The sequence below is a fragment of the Labrus mixtus genome, chromosome 16 (assembly GCF_963584025.1).
Source record: "Labrus mixtus chromosome 16, fLabMix1.1, whole genome shotgun sequence".
NCBI classification, from domain to species: Eukaryota; Metazoa; Chordata; class Actinopteri; order Labriformes; family Labridae; genus Labrus; species Labrus mixtus.
The window spans coordinates 13,417,161-13,438,603 of NC_083627.1; the positions used below are offsets into that span (position 1 = coordinate 13,417,161).

Here is a 21,443-nt window from a genome sequence, read left to right on the forward strand (position 1 = left end):
CCTCTCTGCTCCACTCTGAATTCTTGCAATCATCTTCATCAGGACCGTCTTTGTCTGCCTCGCTCCTTCTCTCCACAGACGACATGAAATCACAGAGCGTGCCTTCATCGTAAATCTCCCTCACGCTCTGATCGACACACAGCAGATTCTGATCCTTTAAAATCCAAACCATCGTTCTACTGGCTACAGTCTTCTTCAACCATTCACCGTAACTTGAACTAAATCCTGATTATTCTTTCATTTAATTTCCCCCAGTGGGATTTAAATTGATGGTAGGTCAGTACATGGAGGTTCTTCTTCTTAAATGTATCTGAACGTTGAGCTGGCTTCACATACAAACAGGAAGCAGCAACAATTGTTAGGTTTTCAAATTAAAAGTTTTAAACTGATGTGTCCACTCAGCATTTTTTCCGGGCAGAGAAGCGCCGGCTGTGCGCTCAGGAGTGTTTGCATGAAGTGTTTGTGCGCTGAGAAGAATAGTGCTGTACGTCCGCCCTCTCTCTATGACAACAGCCTGTGGATAACCGACACGGCTCCGTTACTTTTCACTGCATGTTCTGTATTTGAGATTGTTGATCAAGCGTCTTAGATTTCTTTGATCGTGTTTAAAACCTCTGAAACTCCTCGATGTGTGCGCATCGATCGCAAAGCGCTGAGATGCGTCACTCTGTAGGAAGTTTCACAAACCAGGTACAGATTGCTGTGCGGACAAAAAAAACAATCACACATACCGGTGTAGGCAACTATATCCACACATCCCATAAACCAGGGTAACCTGTAGGCTGAAGGTTCTGATGGTTTTTAATGTCTCTGATTTCAGGCGGTGCTGCAGCAGCCTCAGCAGTCCCACTTCCTGCGTCTCTGCTTTAAAGAAAACCTTCAAGCCTCTATGTTTTATGAATCATTGTTTTAGTTATGGAGTGCTGCTGTTGACTGGCTGACTTCTTTACTGACATGTTCCCCGCGTGAGTTAACCGGATTCTGCGAGTAAGACAATCTGTTTCTCACAGTTTATTTTAAGGATGAGCCTTAACTCCACTTTGGTTCCAAACCTTCCTGTCTCACTCTGTGACTCTGACTGTAAAGTAAACGGGGATGGTCTCACCGTCTCTTCGGCTCTGTCTCCTCTGGCGCTGATGTAGTTCAGGCGGTAATGTCGGACGTTCCTCGTGTCACCGGGCTGCCAGGACACCCGCAGACTGAAGGTGGTTTCCTCATCCACCCTTAAGTTCTTCACCCCGTAACGTGGAGCTGGAGGATCAGAGGGAGTATAAATCACTGACGCGCCGCTCAGCATCGACTCAGTGAAGCAGAAAACGGCATCACTCGGATGTTTTTCAATTTATACCAGACAGACCGATCCTATCAGGGTGTCCTGGTTTTGCCATTTCATTTACTCATATCAGCGTTTTTTTTTAATATCAAACTTTCCCCGGGAAAGTCTGGGTGGTAAAACATCCGACAGCCTTCATGACGGATGACACAGAATCAATCTAAAAGGCGAAACACTTTCAGACGCTATCAGAAGCAGCATGGAAGGACGGATCATGTCATGAGAGATTTTCCAGCGGATGTTTTCTAACTCTTGAACTGAGATTGTTCATCAGACGTTTAAAGTTTCAGAAAAGGTTCCAGGAAAATCAACGACGCTGTTTTAATATATTTACAATGCATTTAGACGGGGTAGAGTGAAAACACAGGTGAGGAAAGTTTAGAGGAACACAAACACAGATATTTACCTGCTGCGACGGTGGTTGTCGTAGCGACGGTGGTTGTTCTCTCAACTGAAGAATAAAAGACAAATAAATGTTTGAGTGTTGTGCCTGAGGAAACATTGCAGAAAAGATTTAAAGGATGTTTGTCTCCAGTCTGTTCAAACACATGTTCTCCCTCTGACTGCGTTACAAACACAAACACAGGAAGTAAGTGAGAACAGATCTGCTCTGCGACGAAGCAGCTAACGCACCAAACTCAGAACTTCAATGGGTTCAGGTGGACCTGAGCGTCCTGGTTTTGTTCGGGGGGGGTTTTTAAGTACCGTAAAATCCAGAAAATAAATCTCAGTCTGTTTTTCGGTCTCTCAGGGAGGAAAAAGGTTTAAACTGTTTTCCACTGTGCTCAGTAAATTCTACAAAGTGAAATATCTGTGCAGCTCTTTTTACTCTCGTGTAGCGCTCCTGCTAGCTACAGTACGGCCAACGGGGAAAGTTCGGAAGTATCGACAGCCTGTGAGTCTCTCTGTCCATCTCGCTACTCGAGGAGTCTTTTAATCAAAGCAGTGCTTCACAAGCTTTCATCACTGAACAGTATACCACTGTTTACTTTGAATGCAACATGATGACCTCAGGGCCGAGGAGAGATGTTAAAAAGGAGCACGACAAAATCTAAACTGTAGAAACGCTTCTTTACCGGTGGACTCGACCAGGATCACCTCGTCGCTCTCCGCCTCGTTGTTGTAGATGGCAGCGAGGAGGACTTCGTACTCCGTCAGGTGGCTCAGTCCCGTTATCAGGTATGTGTTAATGTTTCCGTTCACCAGAACCTGAAGCAGAAACAAACATGGGCACCTGTGTTAACGCTCAGCCTCGTACAAACAGTGGAGGTGAGAAAGGACGGGAGAGTCAGCGAGCCGAGTCAGTCGAAAAAAAGTTCATCACTTTCAGAAAACAGAGAATTTCAGAGTTTAGAGTTTTACCCTTTAAAATGTCCCCGATTTAAGTTTGATTACAATTTTGTGCAACATTAAAAACACCTTCTACTTACTGCTGCAACCAACAGTAAGAGAGTTGAGTTTTTTCTTTTCATCTCAAAGTCTTGCTCAGCGACTTTCAGAGCAGATTTTCCAGACCAAAACAAACGCTCTCTTAGGACACACCTCCTTCATCCCTCAGCTCCGCCCTCCCCCCCCCCTGTCGCCACACTTCCCTCGCCCCTCCCTTCCTCTTTCCCCAGCAAATAACCAATTTGAATAAAACTGACACATTTTTCTTTTTTGAAAGCTCAAGATCTAGGCCGACGGATGTGACCTTGCTTCTTTTTATCAAATGTGACCTACGCTACAGTCAAGCGCATTGTATGCCTATATAAATAAATATAAACAGTCACAGCAGGTGTTCTTTAGCAAACTCTAAAGAAGTGAAATTATAACCAGATACTAAGTAGCTGAAGGTAGGGGGTCCTCCCCAGACCCCCCTACTAAAAACAATTTAGCCAATCTAACATTCAAATGTAGTTTTCTGGAGCATTTTGAGATTAGATCATGAGAAATGAGGACTGTGTTAGGATACTAAACAGGACAGTGGAATAAGAAGCCGATTCTGTTCTTAACCTTAAGCAGCCTAAAGTAACAACACAGAAATAAGTTAGAGACGGTAGAGTACAAAAGCATCAAACTCAAGTCTGGAGTAACAACTTTGGAAAAATTGACCTTTTACAGAATATTATATAATACATTTTTTTTTAATGCATTAATGTGTCCATCATTTTGTTGTGACTGCTACAGCTGGAGCTAATCCTACTTGAGTCATATAAATTGTTTTAATTTATTTATTTATAGGAGGATAAAATCTGTATCTACATCTACGGTCCAGTTTTTAGGTGATTCATGTCACGCGTTGCTCTGTGTAACCTGCTGTCGTGCGTTCCTAACGGAGTGTGTCCAGTAGAGGAGAACTCGGAGACTGTTTGCCCGGCCTGCAGGTAATAAAACTTGACTGACGGTAAACTCCGTCATGTCGCTGATTTCATTCTCCTGTATTTCACTTTGGTCGGGTGAATAAAGTTGCGCAGCGAAGCAAAACAAGTCCGGACATGACGGGCGGTGCACATTGATATTCGCTACCAAAATAAAAGCCTCATATACGCCGAGCAGACTTCACGTAGCAGATAAAAGTTCTGACTGTACAGTGAAATGTCTGTCTCTCTCCCCCCCCCACGTGGCGTCAGGGCTTAGAGTCCGAGAGGGAGGGGTTCACGTGACAATCATGTATGAAACATGTTTGATCCTCTGAGTGTGAAACTCTTTCTGGTATCCGATAAATCTCGACCCTCTTTGTTAACACACACACCTCTTGGCTGTCTCCTCCGTCAGTGGAGGTCCAGATGAGTCGGTACATCACCACGTCAGAGGCCGGGTGCTGCCATGACACCCTGAAGCTGTCTGTGGAGATGTCGCTGCTCCTGAGGTCCGGCGGGTCGGGGACGGTTTCTACACACACAAACACACACTTAAAGTCACAGTAACAGCTGATGTCATGATCTGCACGCTCCTGCTGACTCATTGAGCTGATGTTAGTTTCCTACTGGTGGTGAAGCTCTCGGTCACGGCCTCAGCTTGTCCCTCATCGTAGAGAGCAAAGACTCCCACCGTGTACTCAGTCAGGGAGGTCAGGTTTCTTAACATCCAGCTCGTCACGCTGCCGACATCCACCTGGGCGACAACACACGGGACATTTGACGTTTTTAATTTTATTTTGGTTTAAATGTGCAGCAGGGATGTGTTAAGATATCTAAAACCTTCATATATATCATCCTTTGGGAAGCTTTACAAACATCCGATGATCTGCAGCAACTATTCAGTAATAACAGTCTAGTATATCTATGTCTATCATATCTAGTATGAACAGCGAGCTAAAGCGGCGTTCTGACACTCTGACAGGTGTTATTTTGAACTGAACTAGTTTCTGTTCAGACCCAGCTGGAAAACGTCCACTCACCTCAGTGGTCTGGACTCCGTTGGTCTTCACGTACATGACGCGGTATCCTTTAATCTTTCTCGAGGAGGCGTCCCAGGTGAGCCGGGTGGAGCTGTGGTCCACGTCGGAGAATCGCAGGTTCCTCGCCGGGGTAAGTGGTACTGAGAAGGAGGAGGAGGAGGAGGAGGAGACAGGGAGGAAAGAAACTTCAGCAAACACAGTGAAGTCTAAAGCAGGGGGCGCTGGAGACCCATCGATGGCGGTCTCCGTGCTGGAAATGCTGTCTCAGCCTAACTTTCAGTCAACCTAACGACAGGCTGAGAGCTGGAGCTGAGGCGGGTTTTAAGCCTCCTGACCAACTGTTGGTTACTCCGTAGCGACACGCCTTATCCTTCATCAAATCAAAACGGATGAGTCACCAAAACATTCACCCCCCCGTACAGTGTATGCCGATCGAGACATGAGCTAATCAGACCTATTTGGTTTTTTGAACCAGTAAACATCTCTGCTGGCTTTTTAGAATGGGCTGTGCTTCTGCAGCCAGCCTCTAGTGGACATCCGAGGAACTGCAGGATAAAGCGGAGGCCTCAGATGTCTACTATAGCTGTTTTCACATATGCACTCCGGATAATATCTAGATAATTCCAGGAGGACCGCTACGGAGATTCTCCCGACCTAGCCGTTCACATATGCTCCTCACAGCGGGGGACTATCCCTGTCAGAGGGGAGAGCGGATCAGGGGATTTCCTGAGGTAAGACGTGACGTAAATAAACAACCCGGAAGTAGCGGCTGAAGCAACAGAGTCCGCTACACGACGTTATAATGAGAATATTTGCCTTTATATAAAAGCTATGTGTAGTCCGATGGAACGACGACATCCACAAAATAGAGGAGAACAACATACTGATGAACAGAAAACATAATGCAGCCGTTTAATTACGTGCACAGAGATCGTAGTGATCGCCTGCAGACACACTGATCGCTCATGGGGTTTCTAACAAGCTCTACAAGAATCTACTATTTTATACATAAAGTGGACTGAATCTCACCTCCCCTCTGGCTGCACCTCTCTCTCTCTCCCTCTCTCTGCACAGGTGTCCGAACATCTCTTAACCGCCCCCTTTAATATTCAGCCAGGATATCTGATTTTCTTTGAGAGTCTCAAAAAACTTTTTATTCATAGAATTGCTGATCTGTTTTCTAACAGAAAGAAAAAGATCCTGATTGAGCCGACCGCTGCTTCACCTCAATTATACCGGGGGTCAGAGCGAAGACAAAGCTGCAGGGGGAAAAGAGGCGAAGAAGGGAGCGCCTGCCTTGGTTTGTCTGTAGAGCTGAACCAGCGTGAGCAAAGGAGCGAGGCCAGATAAGAAAGTCTGGAAAGTTTAAAAAAACGTAAGCATCCCTACAGAAAACTTCAAGACGTTCACCTCGAGGTTGGATACGCTGAAGATCTAAAATATGCTGAAAAGGTTTAAGAAGACGTCTCTTTTTTAAGGGTTTCCTTTCTGAAGATTTAATTTATTTACATCAGATTTGTATTCTTCTTTAATCTGACTGAGGAACGAGATGTTAATACACATCACCCAGGCACCGCATAGCCTACAGTAGTGGTTATGTTGGGCACTCCATGCATGGAGGCTAATGGAGACCTTTAATGATGTCACTCTGGGACACCTGTTGTAGCGTTGTGAGATGTGTAGCTCAAAAACCTCCTTATTTATCTGATACTGGCGTCAGTAAAATCCCTCATTTCAGCATCTGCCAGAAACACTTCATTTCAGCTACTATCTCTTTAAGGCCCCACCTCCCCACGTGCCCACTCTCCTCTGATTGGCCAGCTCTGTATGCAGTCGGAGGGAGATTTGAGTGAGCATTAAGGTGGGCGTGTCCTACAACTTTGCTCCATGCTTTGCTCTGATACGTCGGCAGAACCTGACGTCAGCTTCTGGCCAAAAGTCTCGCCAAGTTGTCATAACGTATTTAAAGATGGATTAGCAGAATGGATCTTAAGGAAGCCTAATGAAACTCAAATATTTCCAAATCCAATCCACTTCCCTTTGCATGAGGTCAGACTGAATGTTGTGGTGAAAATCATAAAATATTGAATCTATAAAAGACAAAGCGTGATTCATTTACTTTCCCCTGATCGTTATTAGAACTTGAGCCGCATCCAGATAATATTTTAAGATCTGCTCTTCACCGATTATGCAGAGAGTAAACGTGTCAGTAAGTTTCATGAAGCCTGTTAGCTTTCATTTCCATCATGCTGCTTTTCTTTCTGCAGCTGTGATCATCAAAGCTCATTCTGTCCTGACATGAATGAAACAACAGTGAAATAACCAGATGAAATGAGGGAAGAGGGGCTTCAGAGGAGACAAACAAGGCCTGAGCGATTCTGTATGAAAAACCCATTAACGCTCATCGTGCACGTGTCCAGATGCATTATGGAACGTAGCAGACAAAAGAGAGAGACTGATAATTCATAGGAATATTCTCCTGCAAGTTATGAATGAACCAGAAAATACACACAAGGAGGAATGAAGAGCAAGCATTATGCACACAGCGCCACAGCCTTCCTCCAACAGCGGCTAACGTCCTTGTCTGACCTGCGTCCAGAGCCCAACACGCATCATAAAGACGTAAACATGGCCTGCCTTAAAGCCACGAGCCACAGACCTTAAAGTAGACTTCATAAAACGTTAATTAGTGAGTACGGTTAGGGGGAGCGGAGGGGGGGGGGTCGCTCACCAAAGCTTTCAAATTCTTCAAAATGAAAGTGAGATGCAGGAAATAGCACGGAGAGCGGGAGCTGTGATTTTTTATTTTTTTTTGCATCGCTGGTTGCCGGGCGGAGAACGTGCTGCAAAGCCACAAAGCTGCACACGAACACGCTGCAACATAACTGCAGCAGCAGAACTGAAGCTGAAGAACTTGGGGTGAAGAGACGTTTTTCTTTTTGTGCTGCTTCACCTCAAACGCTGCCGACCTTCACTGTATCATTTATAGTTATGACTACATCTTTCTCTGGGAGATCTTTGGTGCCCTTCCTGCGGAGCTCAGACTGACGTGAGTGTATCGAAATGTTCTGCGATGAATGATCATAAAATCAGTCAGGACTTTAATGAAACTTCATTTTCACAGCCGGTCTAACACCTCACGACTTCTCAAGCGATCTCAGAGTCACGGACAGATTTCCCAAAGTGGGAATCAAATGCTGAGAGTTTTCCTCGAGTTGGCTCTCTCGGTGATCTCGGCAGTTTGGTGGTCGTCAACTCTGTTTCTCGTGTTGTGTAAACGTGCTCTGAGACTCACATGTGGTCTGCTGGCTGGTCATCGGGTCGCTAGCCTCCTCTCCGTACATGGCGTAGACGGTCACCGTGTACTCTGTGGACGGGGTCAGTCCCTCCAGCTCCACCTCGTCCACCGAGTCTAGTACCTTCACCTGTACAAACACACACACACACACGAAGATATGAATTCAGTGTCTCCATCGAGCCTCCGTCCTGTCCAGACAAGCAGCGAGTCCGGCTCAGGTGACATGAAATGATTTCTCAATGATCCTCTCAGAGAAACATTTTGTGCATCGTAAGCTGATTCAGAAGATGATTAACTCCCCCGTGCTTCAGCTTCTTAACACACCGCGGACCAAATACTCTGACCTCCACCATCTTCTCTCCTTCCGCCAAAAACAAAAACGATGTTCAAATTTAAAAAAAAGAATCTGGCAAAAAGGAGGCGCTGACAAATGTTTGTCCATCTGCTCTTCTTCTCTGCCATCCCATTAATAAATTGTTTTCACCGTGGAGCCTGGAGAAATCAAATGTACTGCCAAATCTTCAGCTTCAAAATCGGTGTCAAATTTTATGCAGGGAAGTTGGCGAATGATGCTGCCAAAGTAAGTCTTTCATGTTCCTGAAAAAGCCAAAACTATTAGCCGTAGTTGTCAAGCACATGGGCTGGTTTCTACGTCTACTTCGCTGAAGTCTACGTCGCTGAAGAACAGCCTGGATGTTTTAGGATGAAAATGTCGAGCAGACATTTAAACGTTCACAGATCAGATCCTTTAGGTTTGGTTTGAGTTGTCTCCTGAAGAAAGCAGCATGATGCATGAAGGTGTGTAGATGTAGCCCTGGTGCTTTAACTACCTCTCTCATTTCTTCAGATACAAACCTGAAATAAAGTCTCTTCCTGAAGTGATAGAAGAGAGAAAACTACAATACAGAAGCCAGATCCAGCCTGACGAGAGGTTTTCATTCAGTCTGTCTTTAGCACAAATAGCGGAGGGGTGTATGTCTTTTATAAACAAGCAACAGAGGGGCTGGGTGGCCTAGTGTTTATGTTGTATGACCTCATGCACAGAGGCTCTGGTTTGACCCCGACCTTCAGCACTTTGTTGGACGCTCCCTCATCCCTGTTGACAGCTTCACCGTCCGTCCTCGCTCTACAATAAAGGCGTAAAAGTTTTTAAAAAACACGCATTGCTCAGCCTGTTTTCTGACTCACAGAGCGAGGATGGAGCTCTATACGAAGAAATACATATTCACGTAAATCATGGTACATGTGCTAGCTTTTGCTTCTTTTGAAATGGGATTTGAATAAACGTCAGTAAAAACTCGACAGGCGTTTTCTGTTGGCGGGGAAATTCAGTTACAGGGGCACGATCGTCACAGCTGTTTTAGTAAAAACCCAGACCAAGCTGTTCACCTCTTTTAATTTGTCTGTACTATCGCTCTCTCTCTGGTTTAATTTGAACTGAAGCCTCCTGACGAGTTTGAGGATGAAAGCATCTCACTCAGTCAGACCGGACTGGATTTGATTCTGGATCTGGCCCAGATGAGTCCCCACATGGCACAGTGAGGGGAAGCCATACGAGCATGATGCAGCCAGGCCTCCGAGCCAGGCTTATCCTCAGAGCTGGAAAACATCCTGACTCCCAATTTCTCCCTAAATTGTTTTTATTGCTTTGCGCCTGGAGCGTAAAGTGACGGCGGGCGTGATGAGGTCTGTAGGGAGGGGGGGGAGGGGTACAGACGGCTGGCTGCAGCCTTCACACCTCTGCTCCTCTACCTCGCCTGTGTTCTCCTCATGAACTGCTCGATCTCCTTGTCATTGTAGATTTCCAGCAGCTCAAAGCAGGACTCTGTCTCAGGAGTAAAGAAGATGGAGGATTTGAGGGCGTCCACTGAATGATGCAAACAAAGCCAAGTCCTAAAGAGGTCTCCTGCTTAATATTCTCTGGTTCCTCTCCTCCCTGTGTCTCATTTTCCTCACTGAGGAAAGTGCTTAAAAACAATGTGGTCAACACACAGAGTGAAGGAAAGATCAAACATAAAAAGTTAATTAACGCTACAAAGACATCAATACAGGTCGGTCCGATTGAGCTGAAGCCCGTTAGCAGTCTGACACAAAGTCACTCCTCAAGGTTGACAGAGGAAACAAAAAAACTCTGAATGATGTACCGTGAATAAAGTATGAAGCTTGAAGCAGGTCTGTGCAGAGAACTTAGTATGTTAACGTTATATTGCTCTTGCAGAATTTTTGCTGGATGAACATTTCTGAGGAGGTCTGAAGCTTCTTAAAGGCCACATCGAGGACTCAACGACAGTCAGAGGTATAAAACAACTTCTGTAATGCAGCGAGAGACCAAAGCAGAGGACGCACATCGCTCTGAATCATTCTGCAGATTTACTGTAATTATGTGTTCATATTATTTATTTTACCTCCTTTAACCGCGAAGCTTCTCATCTGCTCTCCATAAATAGTCACATTAGAAAATCCCCTCACCTCCTTCTCGTCTGCGGGGTCTCCCTCAGTCAGCGGGGCGTACAGGATCATGTACCCAGAAGCCCCGACGGCGGTCTTCCATCGGACCCTCATGGTGCTGTGAGTGATATCGAACAGCTCCAGGTTGTTCACCATGGGCAGGGCCACTGCAGGACACAAACACAGGATCCTATTTAGCAGATTAACAGCAGAGCGGCGTACAGGAGAGACGACTTTCAAACAGGGTCAAATATTTAACCAGAAGCTGCTGAGAGAGAGAGAGAGAGCGAGAGAGAGAGAGAGAAAGCAGTGTGGTCCATTCAAGTCAACAGGACGGCCAATACTCCATCCACTTTCTGCTTAAGTTGGGTCGTGTGGCAGCAGGTGAAGTGAGTCAACCCAGACGTCTCTCTATCCAGCAACATTTTCCTACTGGGGGATTCTGAGTGGCGCTCCCAGGTCAGGAGGGATATATAATCCGTGCAGCGAGCTCTGGGTCTACCTCGGGGTCTACTTCAAGTTGGGCTTGCCCGGGGAGACCCCTAGAGGGAGGCGTCCAGGAGGATCCTGATCAGATGCCTGAACCCCCTCAACTGTCTCCGAGCTCCCCCCGGATGTCTAAGCTCCTCCCCCTCTCTCTAAGGCTGAGCCCAGACACCCTCACCCGGAAACTGATTTCAGCCACTTGTATACACAATCTTATTCTTTCGGTCATGACCCAAAGCTCATGACCACAGGGGACGGTTAGTCAGAAAAAAACTGACATTTATATCTTAAAAACACAGAGCAGAGGAGGAGACAGCGTCTAAATTGCACGAACACAAAGGCCATTTTATTTCAGTCGGTTTCAACACCTTACTTTAGAGTGAAATTTGTTGCCTCCAACAGTTCAAATAAAACTGAAGCCAAGCTCATTAACTTTGCTCCAAGGTGACTTGTATTAGCATTAGCATCTATCACCCCCCCCCCCCCCCACAGGGAGGAATCCCCCGTCATTCATCAGCAGTCGCTGTGCTGAAAGAGGCGGGTTCAGAGATCCAATCGTGAAAAAGAGGCCTCGAGCGATGAATCCAGAATTAGAGCTCACCACAGGTGTCCTGTCAGGCCTCCAACACATAATGAAACACCTGTGTGGCTTTTCTGGGCCAGAGTCAGTGTGCTGCGTTGTAGTCGACACTGATCTGCTGGTCCATCAGTGTTTCTATCAAAGACGCCGTCGTTTAATGGTAATGATCTGGCAGATTATCTGTTTTTGTTTCTTTTAACCCTTTGAACATCCTCAGAACTAAAGAAAGGGAACATTTACATCTGGATCCTAAGACAAGCGAGACGTTAGTTTAAACAAACACAGTTGATGTCACCGGCGCTCTTTTCCAAAGTGTGCGATATTCCCCGTTGTTTTTCCTCGGCCGTTGTCAACAGACTGTTGTCATAGAGACAGGACGCACCTGCAGCACTTTTCTTCTCAGGTGGACATGGGGCCTTACGGAGGTAAAAAGGACACTGCTCCGTTGCCATGACAGCGGTGGGAACCTAAACCATTTCTATCCTCCCTCAGAGATTTCAAACAAACCCAAATGTCATAACTTTTTAAACTTACGTGTGGTGGCGCTTCCTCTCAGGCCCTCGCTGGCTGAGCTGCGGTAAATCGCGAAAACGGCCACATGGTACTCAGTGAGGGAGTTGAGGTAGGTGAGCTCCACGCTGTTCTCCGTGCCCTGCACCACCTGGAACACATATCAAACCAACACGCTTTAAAGATCTCTGAGTGTGCATCATCTGCAGCGTGATGCTACATGATGCTGGATAGAAACTTCAGAGTGAAGTCGTTTCAGGCTCAGGAGCTTCTCTTCTGACACCACGGTTTTTAAAAAGTCACTTTAATGAGCTCTGATTTGGTGCCGTTAGTCACTTTATTGAGTATCAGAAAACATCCTAAAAGCTTCTGTTTGTTACTCTGTGTATGCAGCACATGTTGCTGCAGGCGTTCCTCTCTCCTCCAAAGAGATTTAAATCGACTGTAACTGGATCAGATCAGCTTTGATGAATCCTTCAGTTTTCCTTGTGGGGTCGTTCCAGCCGAGAGTCGTAATAAACATCAAAGGGGAAGTGGATAAAAATAAGATGGGACTGTATAAACATGAATATGACGGCGCTGCTTGAGTTTAAAATGTGCGGCGACTGCACAGGTCGTCACGTTGCAGAAGGTGTGCTGTTGCAGTTTACCTGAAAATTAACTTTAGATGTTTAATCAGCTGCAGGTTTATCAGGTTGACTCGGCTGGAATTAATTCAAACTATACAGATTTATGAAAATATTTGTTCCACAGCGTGACGGAGAAGTTTGGTTTGATCCTGACGTTATTATTGATTCTGCAGAGCCGTTTCCTTTCATGATGGAAATCACTCTGAGACATTAAAGGAGTTTAATCATATCCCATCCCAGCAGACTTTAATCATATCCCATCATAACGTTAGTATTTCAGTATTTTTATGGGGGGGGGACAAAGTTGCACCAAATCCTCCTGACATGACGGTTAAGCCTCTCAGGGTGTTTTCTTGTAAACAGTCGTAGAAAGGTGATGATTTTTATTTCTCGAGGATTCATGAAGTGAACTGTTGTACAACTCCAGACCGGTCTCTAGGTCTCTGAATCTAATCTAGCATTTTTACTCGGTCTCAGATTGGACCGAATCTGGATTTCCACAGTTTAGAGGCTATTTTTCCACTTCATCCCTGCAGAAGGAAAACACCTCTTTCTAAAAGAACAAATAACTTCAATACATTTGAAGGCTAACTTTTATCCCCCGATTACGGCCGCAAACTTCCCGGTGTTATGGTCTGCGTGAGTGACACGCCCCCTAAACACAAGATGATGATTTCTTAGTGATATTTATGGTCTTGGTCTTGCCCTGCCTTTGACTTTGATTAAAGATTAGACTTAAAATAAAGTCATTTTAGGAGAATAACAACAACAACAACAACAAACGGCAGAAGCAAAGACGGTTTCAGGATAATGTAAAGTTATAAATTGTTTTTTTCATGTACCTTTTCTTCCGGCGCTCCTCCGCTGGCCGGGTAATACACCACGCGGTATTTCTCCACCTGTCCCGGCGCGTGGGTCCACGTCACCCGGAAACTGCGAGCTGTGATGTCAGATGTTTTGATGTCGCGGGGCGGAGCCACAGCCGAGGGGGGAGGGGCAGGTTCTCCGCCTCCTGTACAAGAAACGAAGCGTGAGATAAATATACGACATGCTTTTTCAATTTCCTGCTGGATTCACAGAAATATTCTTTAAGCTGCCGGGTTAACTGTACGGGAATACAGACTTCAGACAAGATCTCCGCCATAACATTTAAAAGAAACAGCTCAACATGATTGGTTATTGACTATGATACACAGTGTGAGCTGCGTGCGAGCTGCGTGCGAGCTGCGTGCGAGCTGCGTGCGAGCTGCGTGCGAGCTGCGTGCGAGCCGCTGCTTCACCTTTGATCTGTTTGTCGAGCTGATCCACTCGGTCGCAGACGGTCTTGGTGAGGCCCTCCACGATGTTGCTCATCACGCTGAAGTCCGCCACGTTGTAGACGTGAGTTTCCTCGGGAGGTGAGGCGATGGCCTTCAGCTCATTCTCGTCGGCGTTTTTCACACCTGGAGGCGAGAGAGAAGTGAGAGGTGACCAAACCCTCCTGATCTGAGATTGAGCTCCACATTTAAGTTTTAGATCGACTGATGAACTTTAGAGTGATGTCGTTAGTCTAGTTGTTGACGTGAGGCGTACCGATGGCGAACAGTTCGATCCCGGCGTCCCTCAGGCTCTGGGCGGGGGGGATCACGTCGTCCTGAGACTTCCCGTCAGTGATGAGGATTCCGATCTTTGGAACGCCGGCTCTGGATCCGGACTCGGGTTTGAAACTGTTCTCCAGGATGAAGGTCAGAGCCAGACCTGGAGACACAAACACACACGGAGAGAGAAACATGACCATAAACGTCCCGATGGCGAGTTAAGTCCTCGCTTACAGAATGATGACACTTAAAGTTTTAATGACGACAGCTCAGATTAAAATAATTCGAAGATGTGTGTTGTTGTTGAAGATAGGATTGATTGTTCCAGTGTTTCCTGCAGCACTGCATAGTTACTGAAAGACGGCCGCCTTAACAACACGCACTCTCTGCCTTAACTACCGATGTAGAAACATCGATTAAATCCTCCAAAATCAATGTCATGATGGTTTCAAAGTGGAAGAAAGACCAGAACCTATTTATTTTCAAGGCTTAATTAACTCCTTACTCCTTCGGTGTTGCCGTGAGGAGCTTGCAGAAGTTTAAGCGAACTGCTCCGACCTTCTGACTCATCGTTTGGTCTCATCAGCTTAAAGCTCATGAACGTTTGAACACTTAATTGCGAGGAACTGAAGTGGCTTTAATAAGCTGATGTCGAGGACTGGCGGCCCTCCAAGTCTTCCCCTGATCTGTGACGTGTACGGAGGGACGCTGTGTGTCGACCTCACCTGTCAGAGTGTTTCCTCCTTTATACGGCAGGTTCTTCACAGCGTCGATCACAGCCTCTTTGGTGGTGTGAGCGTTAAGATGCCACTCGATCCGAGGGTCTCCACTGTACTGAGCCAAGCCTGCGAACAATCAGACGGAGGGGAGTCGTTAAATCCAGTTCACAAATATCCCGCCGGATGTGTTTGGTAGCTTTGGGAACTCACAATACAATAAAGAACCTAAAAAAAAAAAAAAACAGGAATAAATCCACCCGTACCAATCCTGGTCTGGTCAAACTCCACGTTGAAGGCCCTGACCAGGTTTTCCAGGAAGGTCCGGACCAGCCTGAAGTTGATGCGGCCGATACTCCAGGAGCCGTCCACCAGAATGACGATGTCGGAAATGGCCGACGTCTTGCACATAAACTCTTCAGCTGCAGAGAAACACAAACACAAAGACATGAAAAACATATTTCCTGAAACACGGTTTGAGAACAGTTTTAATCTGTTGAGGAAATTAAACTGTAATAAATGACGATAATCATCAGTCCCTCAAAGATCTATATCTGTGACTGTGATGGCCTAAAACTCCTGATTTACAGCAATTAAAAAAACGATTTGAAATTGCAAGTAGTGACATTGAGGCTTTTCCTTGTTTTCTTTTATTTACTGCTAAATTCCACCACATGCGTGTTCTGTTTCGCAGAAGCGTCTGAATGAATGGAAAGCTGCTGCAAACTGTGTTTTTATGTTAGTTATAATCAATGATTTTTAATTTAACATGTGTTGAACTGCTTCAAACCAACACAAGAATCTCTTCTGCTGTGGACTGAACCCACCTGAGTGACATTTGACCTTTGAGCAGGAAGTTAAATACATGATTTGGGTTAGAGGAAGGGGCGGGGCACAGACCCTGGCTACAAATGTTGTCACCAGCATCCAGCACAACACCAGCGCCCGTCGCCGAGGTATTTTGGCTTCACTTTAGTACAACAGGAAGAGGCAGAGACGTGTTTTCGATCTTTATAGACAGTCAAAGGTAGAAGGAGTTTAGTTGACTAGAAGACTCCTGAACCTAAGACATCAAAAAGAAGAAGAAGAGGCAAATCTGCGTGAGAGCTATTTGTGCCCTGAAACCGTTCCTTAAATAATCAGATTTAGAAAACAGAAAAAAAAACAGAGTCAAGCCGCCGCGAGGCAAAAATAAGACGATGGATTATCTTCACACTGGATTAAGCAAAAACTGTTAAGAGTAACCACTTTAGTGTTAGGCAGACAAATGAGCATCAGACACAGATTTTCAACGAGAATAAATGTGACACATAGCTGGCACAGAGCTGTCATGATGAGTACATGCGAGACGCTCACTCTGCAGCCGCCAGCACACATCTTCTTATCCTGCAGATTTCCTTCAGGTTACAGCATGTTTCAAAATCTCACTGTCTGTGTGTGTGTGTGTGTGTGTGTGTGTGTGTGTGTGTGTGTGTGCATTCTTTAGCAGTCATTTCATTCGTCATTGACAGGAGCTCAGAAGTGTATCACTCCTACAAGTCTCTACAGTGTTGGTATTTGAACCTCCTCCTCGTCCTCAGACAGGAGTCTCAGCTAACACGACTTCATCAGTGACACAATAAAGACGCACGATTACCGCAGCGCTGTGCACAGAACGAGCCTGCAGTCGGCTCTTAATTATCAGCTGCTTGTGAGGTAAGTGACACAGAAAGTCTATCTCTGCGGGATTCTCAGCGGAATAACACAACAACAGTAAGAGTTATAATAACATTCATGAACCCTGTATCAGTGTCTGCATTTTAAATGTGAAGAACGCCATCGTTGGGCTTCAAAAACGCTAGAACGCAAGAAACCTTTTAATGACATTTTCCCTGCTCATCTCGAAGCAAAGCAACGGCGAGAACACTTCTTTGCTCGTGTCTATTTTCCCCTATTTATTTTATTTGACACATGCAGCCTCACTCCTCAGGTGCTCCCAGATGTTTTTTCCCCAGATGTGTGCAGGCGCTTTTGGAGCAGCCACGCCTATTAGACGCATCTCTGAGTGATAGGGGCCCTAACCCCCTGTAGGAGCCATGTTTAGGAAGTGCAAACACAAATTGTTCCTGCAGGTGTCGCCTTTAGGTTAAGGTGAAACTCTATACAGGTAGGAACTATCACTGGGGTGTCAGGTGTTACTAGATGGGGAGCAATTTCACTTTTTTGAGCGCTGTACGCCACGCTATGAGGTAACAGGAGTGAATGTAAACGGAAATGTCTGGATTATTGTTTGAACATCTCCCATGTGACATCAATCGAGACAACGATGGAATGAAATATAAATATTCCTAAACGAAGAAGATATTGGACTGTCTTATTTCAAATTCTTACGCTCAGGAGCGAAGCCGGCAAGCTCGTCAATTAATAGGCTAGATTAGCCCTTCTATGAAGCCCCTCGGTGGCTTTAAGTTTTAGGCTTAGCAGCTATACCCCCAATTGCGCCGTGCCCGGTCCGTCAGCGCCACGGTTTTGCTCTGTCGGACGGCGTGAGCCCTGCCGCACTGGATCCGTTTAAAGAGCGTGAGAGCAGCTGAGCAGCTGTACACACATCACAGGAGAACTACAAGATACCAAGAACTACAAGATCACAGGAGAGAACTATAAGATCACAGGAGAACTCCAAGATCACAGGAGAACTACAAGATCACAGGAGAACTACAAGATCACGCGGGAATAAAAAAAACAACGACAACATGTTGCTTTGTCTTTCAGAGGATGAGTTTTTGTTCATCCGGTGCCTGTTTTGACGTCAAAACAAAGGAAGTCTGCAGGTTTTCATCTATGTATTCATGTCTGAACTGCACAAAGGTGATTCAATTTAATTATAATGATTTCTTTATGGAGACAGGATCTAAAAAGATCCAAGAAAAGAAAGACAGGATTATTGTTCAGGAAGAGACGTTGAAGGGCAAAACAGAGCGAGTGCCAAGAGAGAAGAGGACGAGCTTCCTGCTAAATATCACGTCTGGGAAATGAGAGAGAGAGAGAGAGAGAAAGAGAGGTGTAACAGGTCCTTTCATGAGGTTGAACATACAGACATGACTCCGCTGCAGTTAACCATGATGCTTTTTTTGGCTTCATCTTTCCCTTCTCTTTTGTTTTCTTTTCGATTCACTGACTTCGCTTTCCGGGTTCTTTTCTCTTCTATGAGGCTGACTGCTGCTCTAAATACTAATTACACAAGAGCAAAATCAAAACAAGATGGGACAGGATGATGAGAACGTACAAATGTGTTGTAAAGGAGAGAAGATGAAAGAGGAATTGACAGAAATCAAAGAAATGCTCCTTGTACTTTTCGTATTATTTAAAGGTCACATATTCTGTCAAATCCTCTTCACCATGTTTCTCTAACTTTAATATTTGTCACTAGTCTGTCTTAAAACCCCCAGTGATGAGAAAAGCCCTCCCCCAGGTGGGTGACACTCCCACAGCTAGGTGTTTGTTCTGCCCTCTGAGTCTGCCTTCTCACTGTAAACAATAGGACATGGAGCGAGAAAGCCCGAGACACCCAAGTCCTTCCAGAGAGGGGGCGTGGTCAGACACAGCTCATTTACATTTAAAGGTACAGACACAGAAACAGCCTGTTCTGAGCAGGGCTGAAATAGAGGGGTTTATAGGCATGATCAAATACAGGATCAGAGTGGATTTACAACAAGAAACTTCACATACATGTTTTAAGGAGCTCTGAGACTTATTTAAACTGGTTAATGAGGAGGAGAATATTTGACCTTTAAAGTCTGTGTTGTAACCATTCATGACTTGGATGTTGGAGGTGTTGGATTTCCTTTAAGCTTTGAAATAAGTCTATTTCTCACCTGCTGAAATCTGAAATACCCCAAAATAAAAACAAAGAAAACTCAACAGAAAACAGAAACACTGATCCCCCCTCGCAGGGAGAGCAGCTTCGTCACGCTCGAGTTCCCGCTGTTGTTCTCTTTGATGAGAAAACGTCCCTGATATGATCTGAAACGTCTCGATGTGACACTGTGTGGATCGATGCTCAAAGCTGTGACCGAATGGGAGGTAGAAGTCAATAGTCTCAGCCGTGACCGACTGATGTGAAACTGTCTTTTGATTACAGTAAAAGCTAACGGTTCAGCCTGTCCACCGTGACGCTGTGGTAAAAAGTGTCTTCTGCAGGGAGAGGCGGAGTCTTAAAGACAGAAGAAGAAGAGGACGAGGATAAAGGGAAGGAGGTCACAGAAACAAATAAAAAGGGAACTTTTCTGACAGATTTCTGGAGCAGGTCGCTTCACCCTGAGGCAGAGTGTTTCTCTCCGCAGGTCAGAGTCCGAATGATGCCGTAAAAGGGTCAAGAGAGCGAAGCAGAGGATGTGACCCCGGGGTCAGAGAAGTGTAAACAATATTATAATGAGGCCTTTGTGTTTACTGACAGCCTCTTACATATTCATGTCTGCAATCAGGACGAACAGGACGATACAGGCTGCGCTCAGGGTGAGTGTTTGAAACGTCTTCTTTAGTCAACAGGAAAAGTATTTATAGTCTCTTCATCTGAAACTTTCATGAACTGAAGGTACCAGTTTGACATTAACAGGGCAAAAATTAGGGCTGCTTGCAAAAATCATCATCTCGATTATTTAGATCACGATTATTAAACACGATGACTCGTCGATTGTACAACCGTTTCCTGCGGCTCAGGTTGGAGTCCAGCCTGTGGCTCCTTTCCCGCAAATCATTCCCCACTCTCTCTCTCTCCCTGGTTTCCGACTCTATCCACTGCCCTATCTCTCAATTAAAAGGCACAAAAAGCCCAAAAATAAATCTTTAAATGAAAAAAGAAAAAGAAAAAAGAAATAGTCTAATATTGGAGTCTAGGCTTTTCTGCTTTTGTTGCCCTGGTGTTAAATCAGTTATCGATATTGTCAGATTTTCTAAGGTTAAAACTCTGGTATGGTGACGGCTCTTCAGCCCATAATTGTGTGAGGACCCCCTCTGTCACATTGCATTATGGGAAACGACCTGTCAGCAGACGGGGGTAATTATCACGATAGTTGCAGAATGATTTAACAAAGGTCGTTAAGTTTTACATTTTCTAATGTGCGAAATGCAAAAAATGCAAATAATGTTCTCTTAATTTCAAGTTTGGGATGAAAACAAGCGAGAATGTAAAAACAACCACGTCTCTGCTCTTCGCCGAGTCCAGCAGAGAGAGCGAGGTCAAAGCTAAGCTTACTCCTCCTCAAGGCAACAAGGTACTGCAAGGCCAACCAATACCTGCAGTGTTAAAGGTGAGCGTTCACACCTGAGGGCTTTGTGTGAGGGATTTATCTACGCTCGGCTAAAAGGTCGACTCTAAATCCAACTCTGTGCAACCGCACGACAGATTGTGAAACATTTCCAGGTCGGCTCCTGTGGATTCCACGTTTTCATCCATGTGGAAGGTTTCACAGGTAGAGCAGGCGGCCGGCTTCTTCAACACACCTGCATGATATACAAGAGGCGGATACCTCCGTGTAAACGACTCTGGACTTCAGCTTTTTAACATCAATCAAAGATGTTCAAAAGGAGAACACACCGTCTTTCCTTTGTATCCTTGATGGCAGATCCAGGCTTTCTACACTCAGACATGATGACACAGAGGGCGATCTGCACTTTAATGACAGTGAACGCGCTCTCTCCCGTCAAGAGGATAGGAGTTTATCACTTTCAAACTGTGTCATCGACTTTAGGCGTCTTTATCACCAAACAAAAATATGGAAATCTGAACAGGAAATGAACTCTCTCATAAGCTGTCACGAGGGGGCCCTGGAGCAAAGCACGGAGCTCTCGTTTGCACCGCGGTCGCCTCTGTGGCACCGAGTGTGCTGCTCCCAGGAGCTGAAACGTCTGACAGTATAAATGTGAAGCAGGGGCTGTGCAGTAAACAAGCACGCTCAGCACAAAGAGCATCGCAGGGAAAATAAAGGCTGCACATAAATAATAACTGTCACATGCACAGTCTGCAGGAACAAATGTTGCAATGCCACAGATCTAAATTTAGTCGCTCTGAACAGTCAACAGTAAATATTCTGCACATTAAACCTCCATCAGGCACAAACTCATCCTGTTTGGATCGTGCTTTTGTTTTGTGGTTGAGCCCAGTTCAGCCTGTGGAGAGGAACAAGCAGACGCTCCGGTGCACAATGCTGACAATAAGAAGGTTGTTTACGTTTAAATACTTACCTACTTTTCGACCCTTCACCGCTCAATCAAAATCAAGGCGGGGCAGGACTTCTGCTTTCATCTTTGTCAACAACAATGGCGGAGGAGACCCTAGTCTGACCCGTGTTTTGGAGGGAACAGTTTCCAGTTGTAGAGCTGCTGCTGATGTCAGGACACGGCTCCTTTAACACCGTCTTCATGTTTTCTTGGTGAGATTTCTTTGAATTAAAGTAAATATTAAAAACACGGAGCGATCTGTGTGCATCATGAAGATGGAGGTAAC

At 45.4% G+C, this 21,443-nt stretch overlaps 1 protein-coding gene across 5 annotated transcripts in view; it reads right to left on the reverse strand.

The window, feature by feature from the left end:
• col14a1b (collagen, type XIV, alpha 1b) overlaps positions 1-21,443 on the reverse strand; it is a 112,760-nt gene that overhangs the window by 54,614 nt on the left and 36,703 nt on the right. For all 5 annotated transcript variants that reach the window (XM_061059223.1, XM_061059219.1, XM_061059218.1 and 2 more), the window contains 14 exons: positions 15,226-15,381; positions 14,969-15,088; positions 14,239-14,403; positions 13,947-14,108; positions 13,509-13,678; positions 12,062-12,188; positions 10,483-10,628; positions 8,011-8,140; positions 4,716-4,855; positions 4,303-4,429; positions 4,068-4,207; positions 2,410-2,542; positions 1,740-1,784; positions 1,106-1,251 (listed from right to left, as the gene is read on the reverse strand). In XM_061059223.1, coding sequence (XP_060915206.1) covers positions 1,106-1,251; positions 1,740-1,784; positions 2,410-2,542; positions 4,068-4,207; positions 4,303-4,429; positions 4,716-4,855; positions 8,011-8,140; positions 10,483-10,628; positions 12,062-12,188; positions 13,509-13,678; positions 13,947-14,108; positions 14,239-14,403; positions 14,969-15,088; positions 15,226-15,381 — 1,907 coding nt within the window. The remainder of the gene's footprint in view (positions 1-1,105; positions 1,252-1,739; positions 1,785-2,409; positions 2,543-4,067; positions 4,208-4,302; positions 4,430-4,715; positions 4,856-8,010; positions 8,141-10,482; positions 10,629-12,061; positions 12,189-13,508; positions 13,679-13,946; positions 14,109-14,238; positions 14,404-14,968; positions 15,089-15,225; positions 15,382-21,443) is intronic.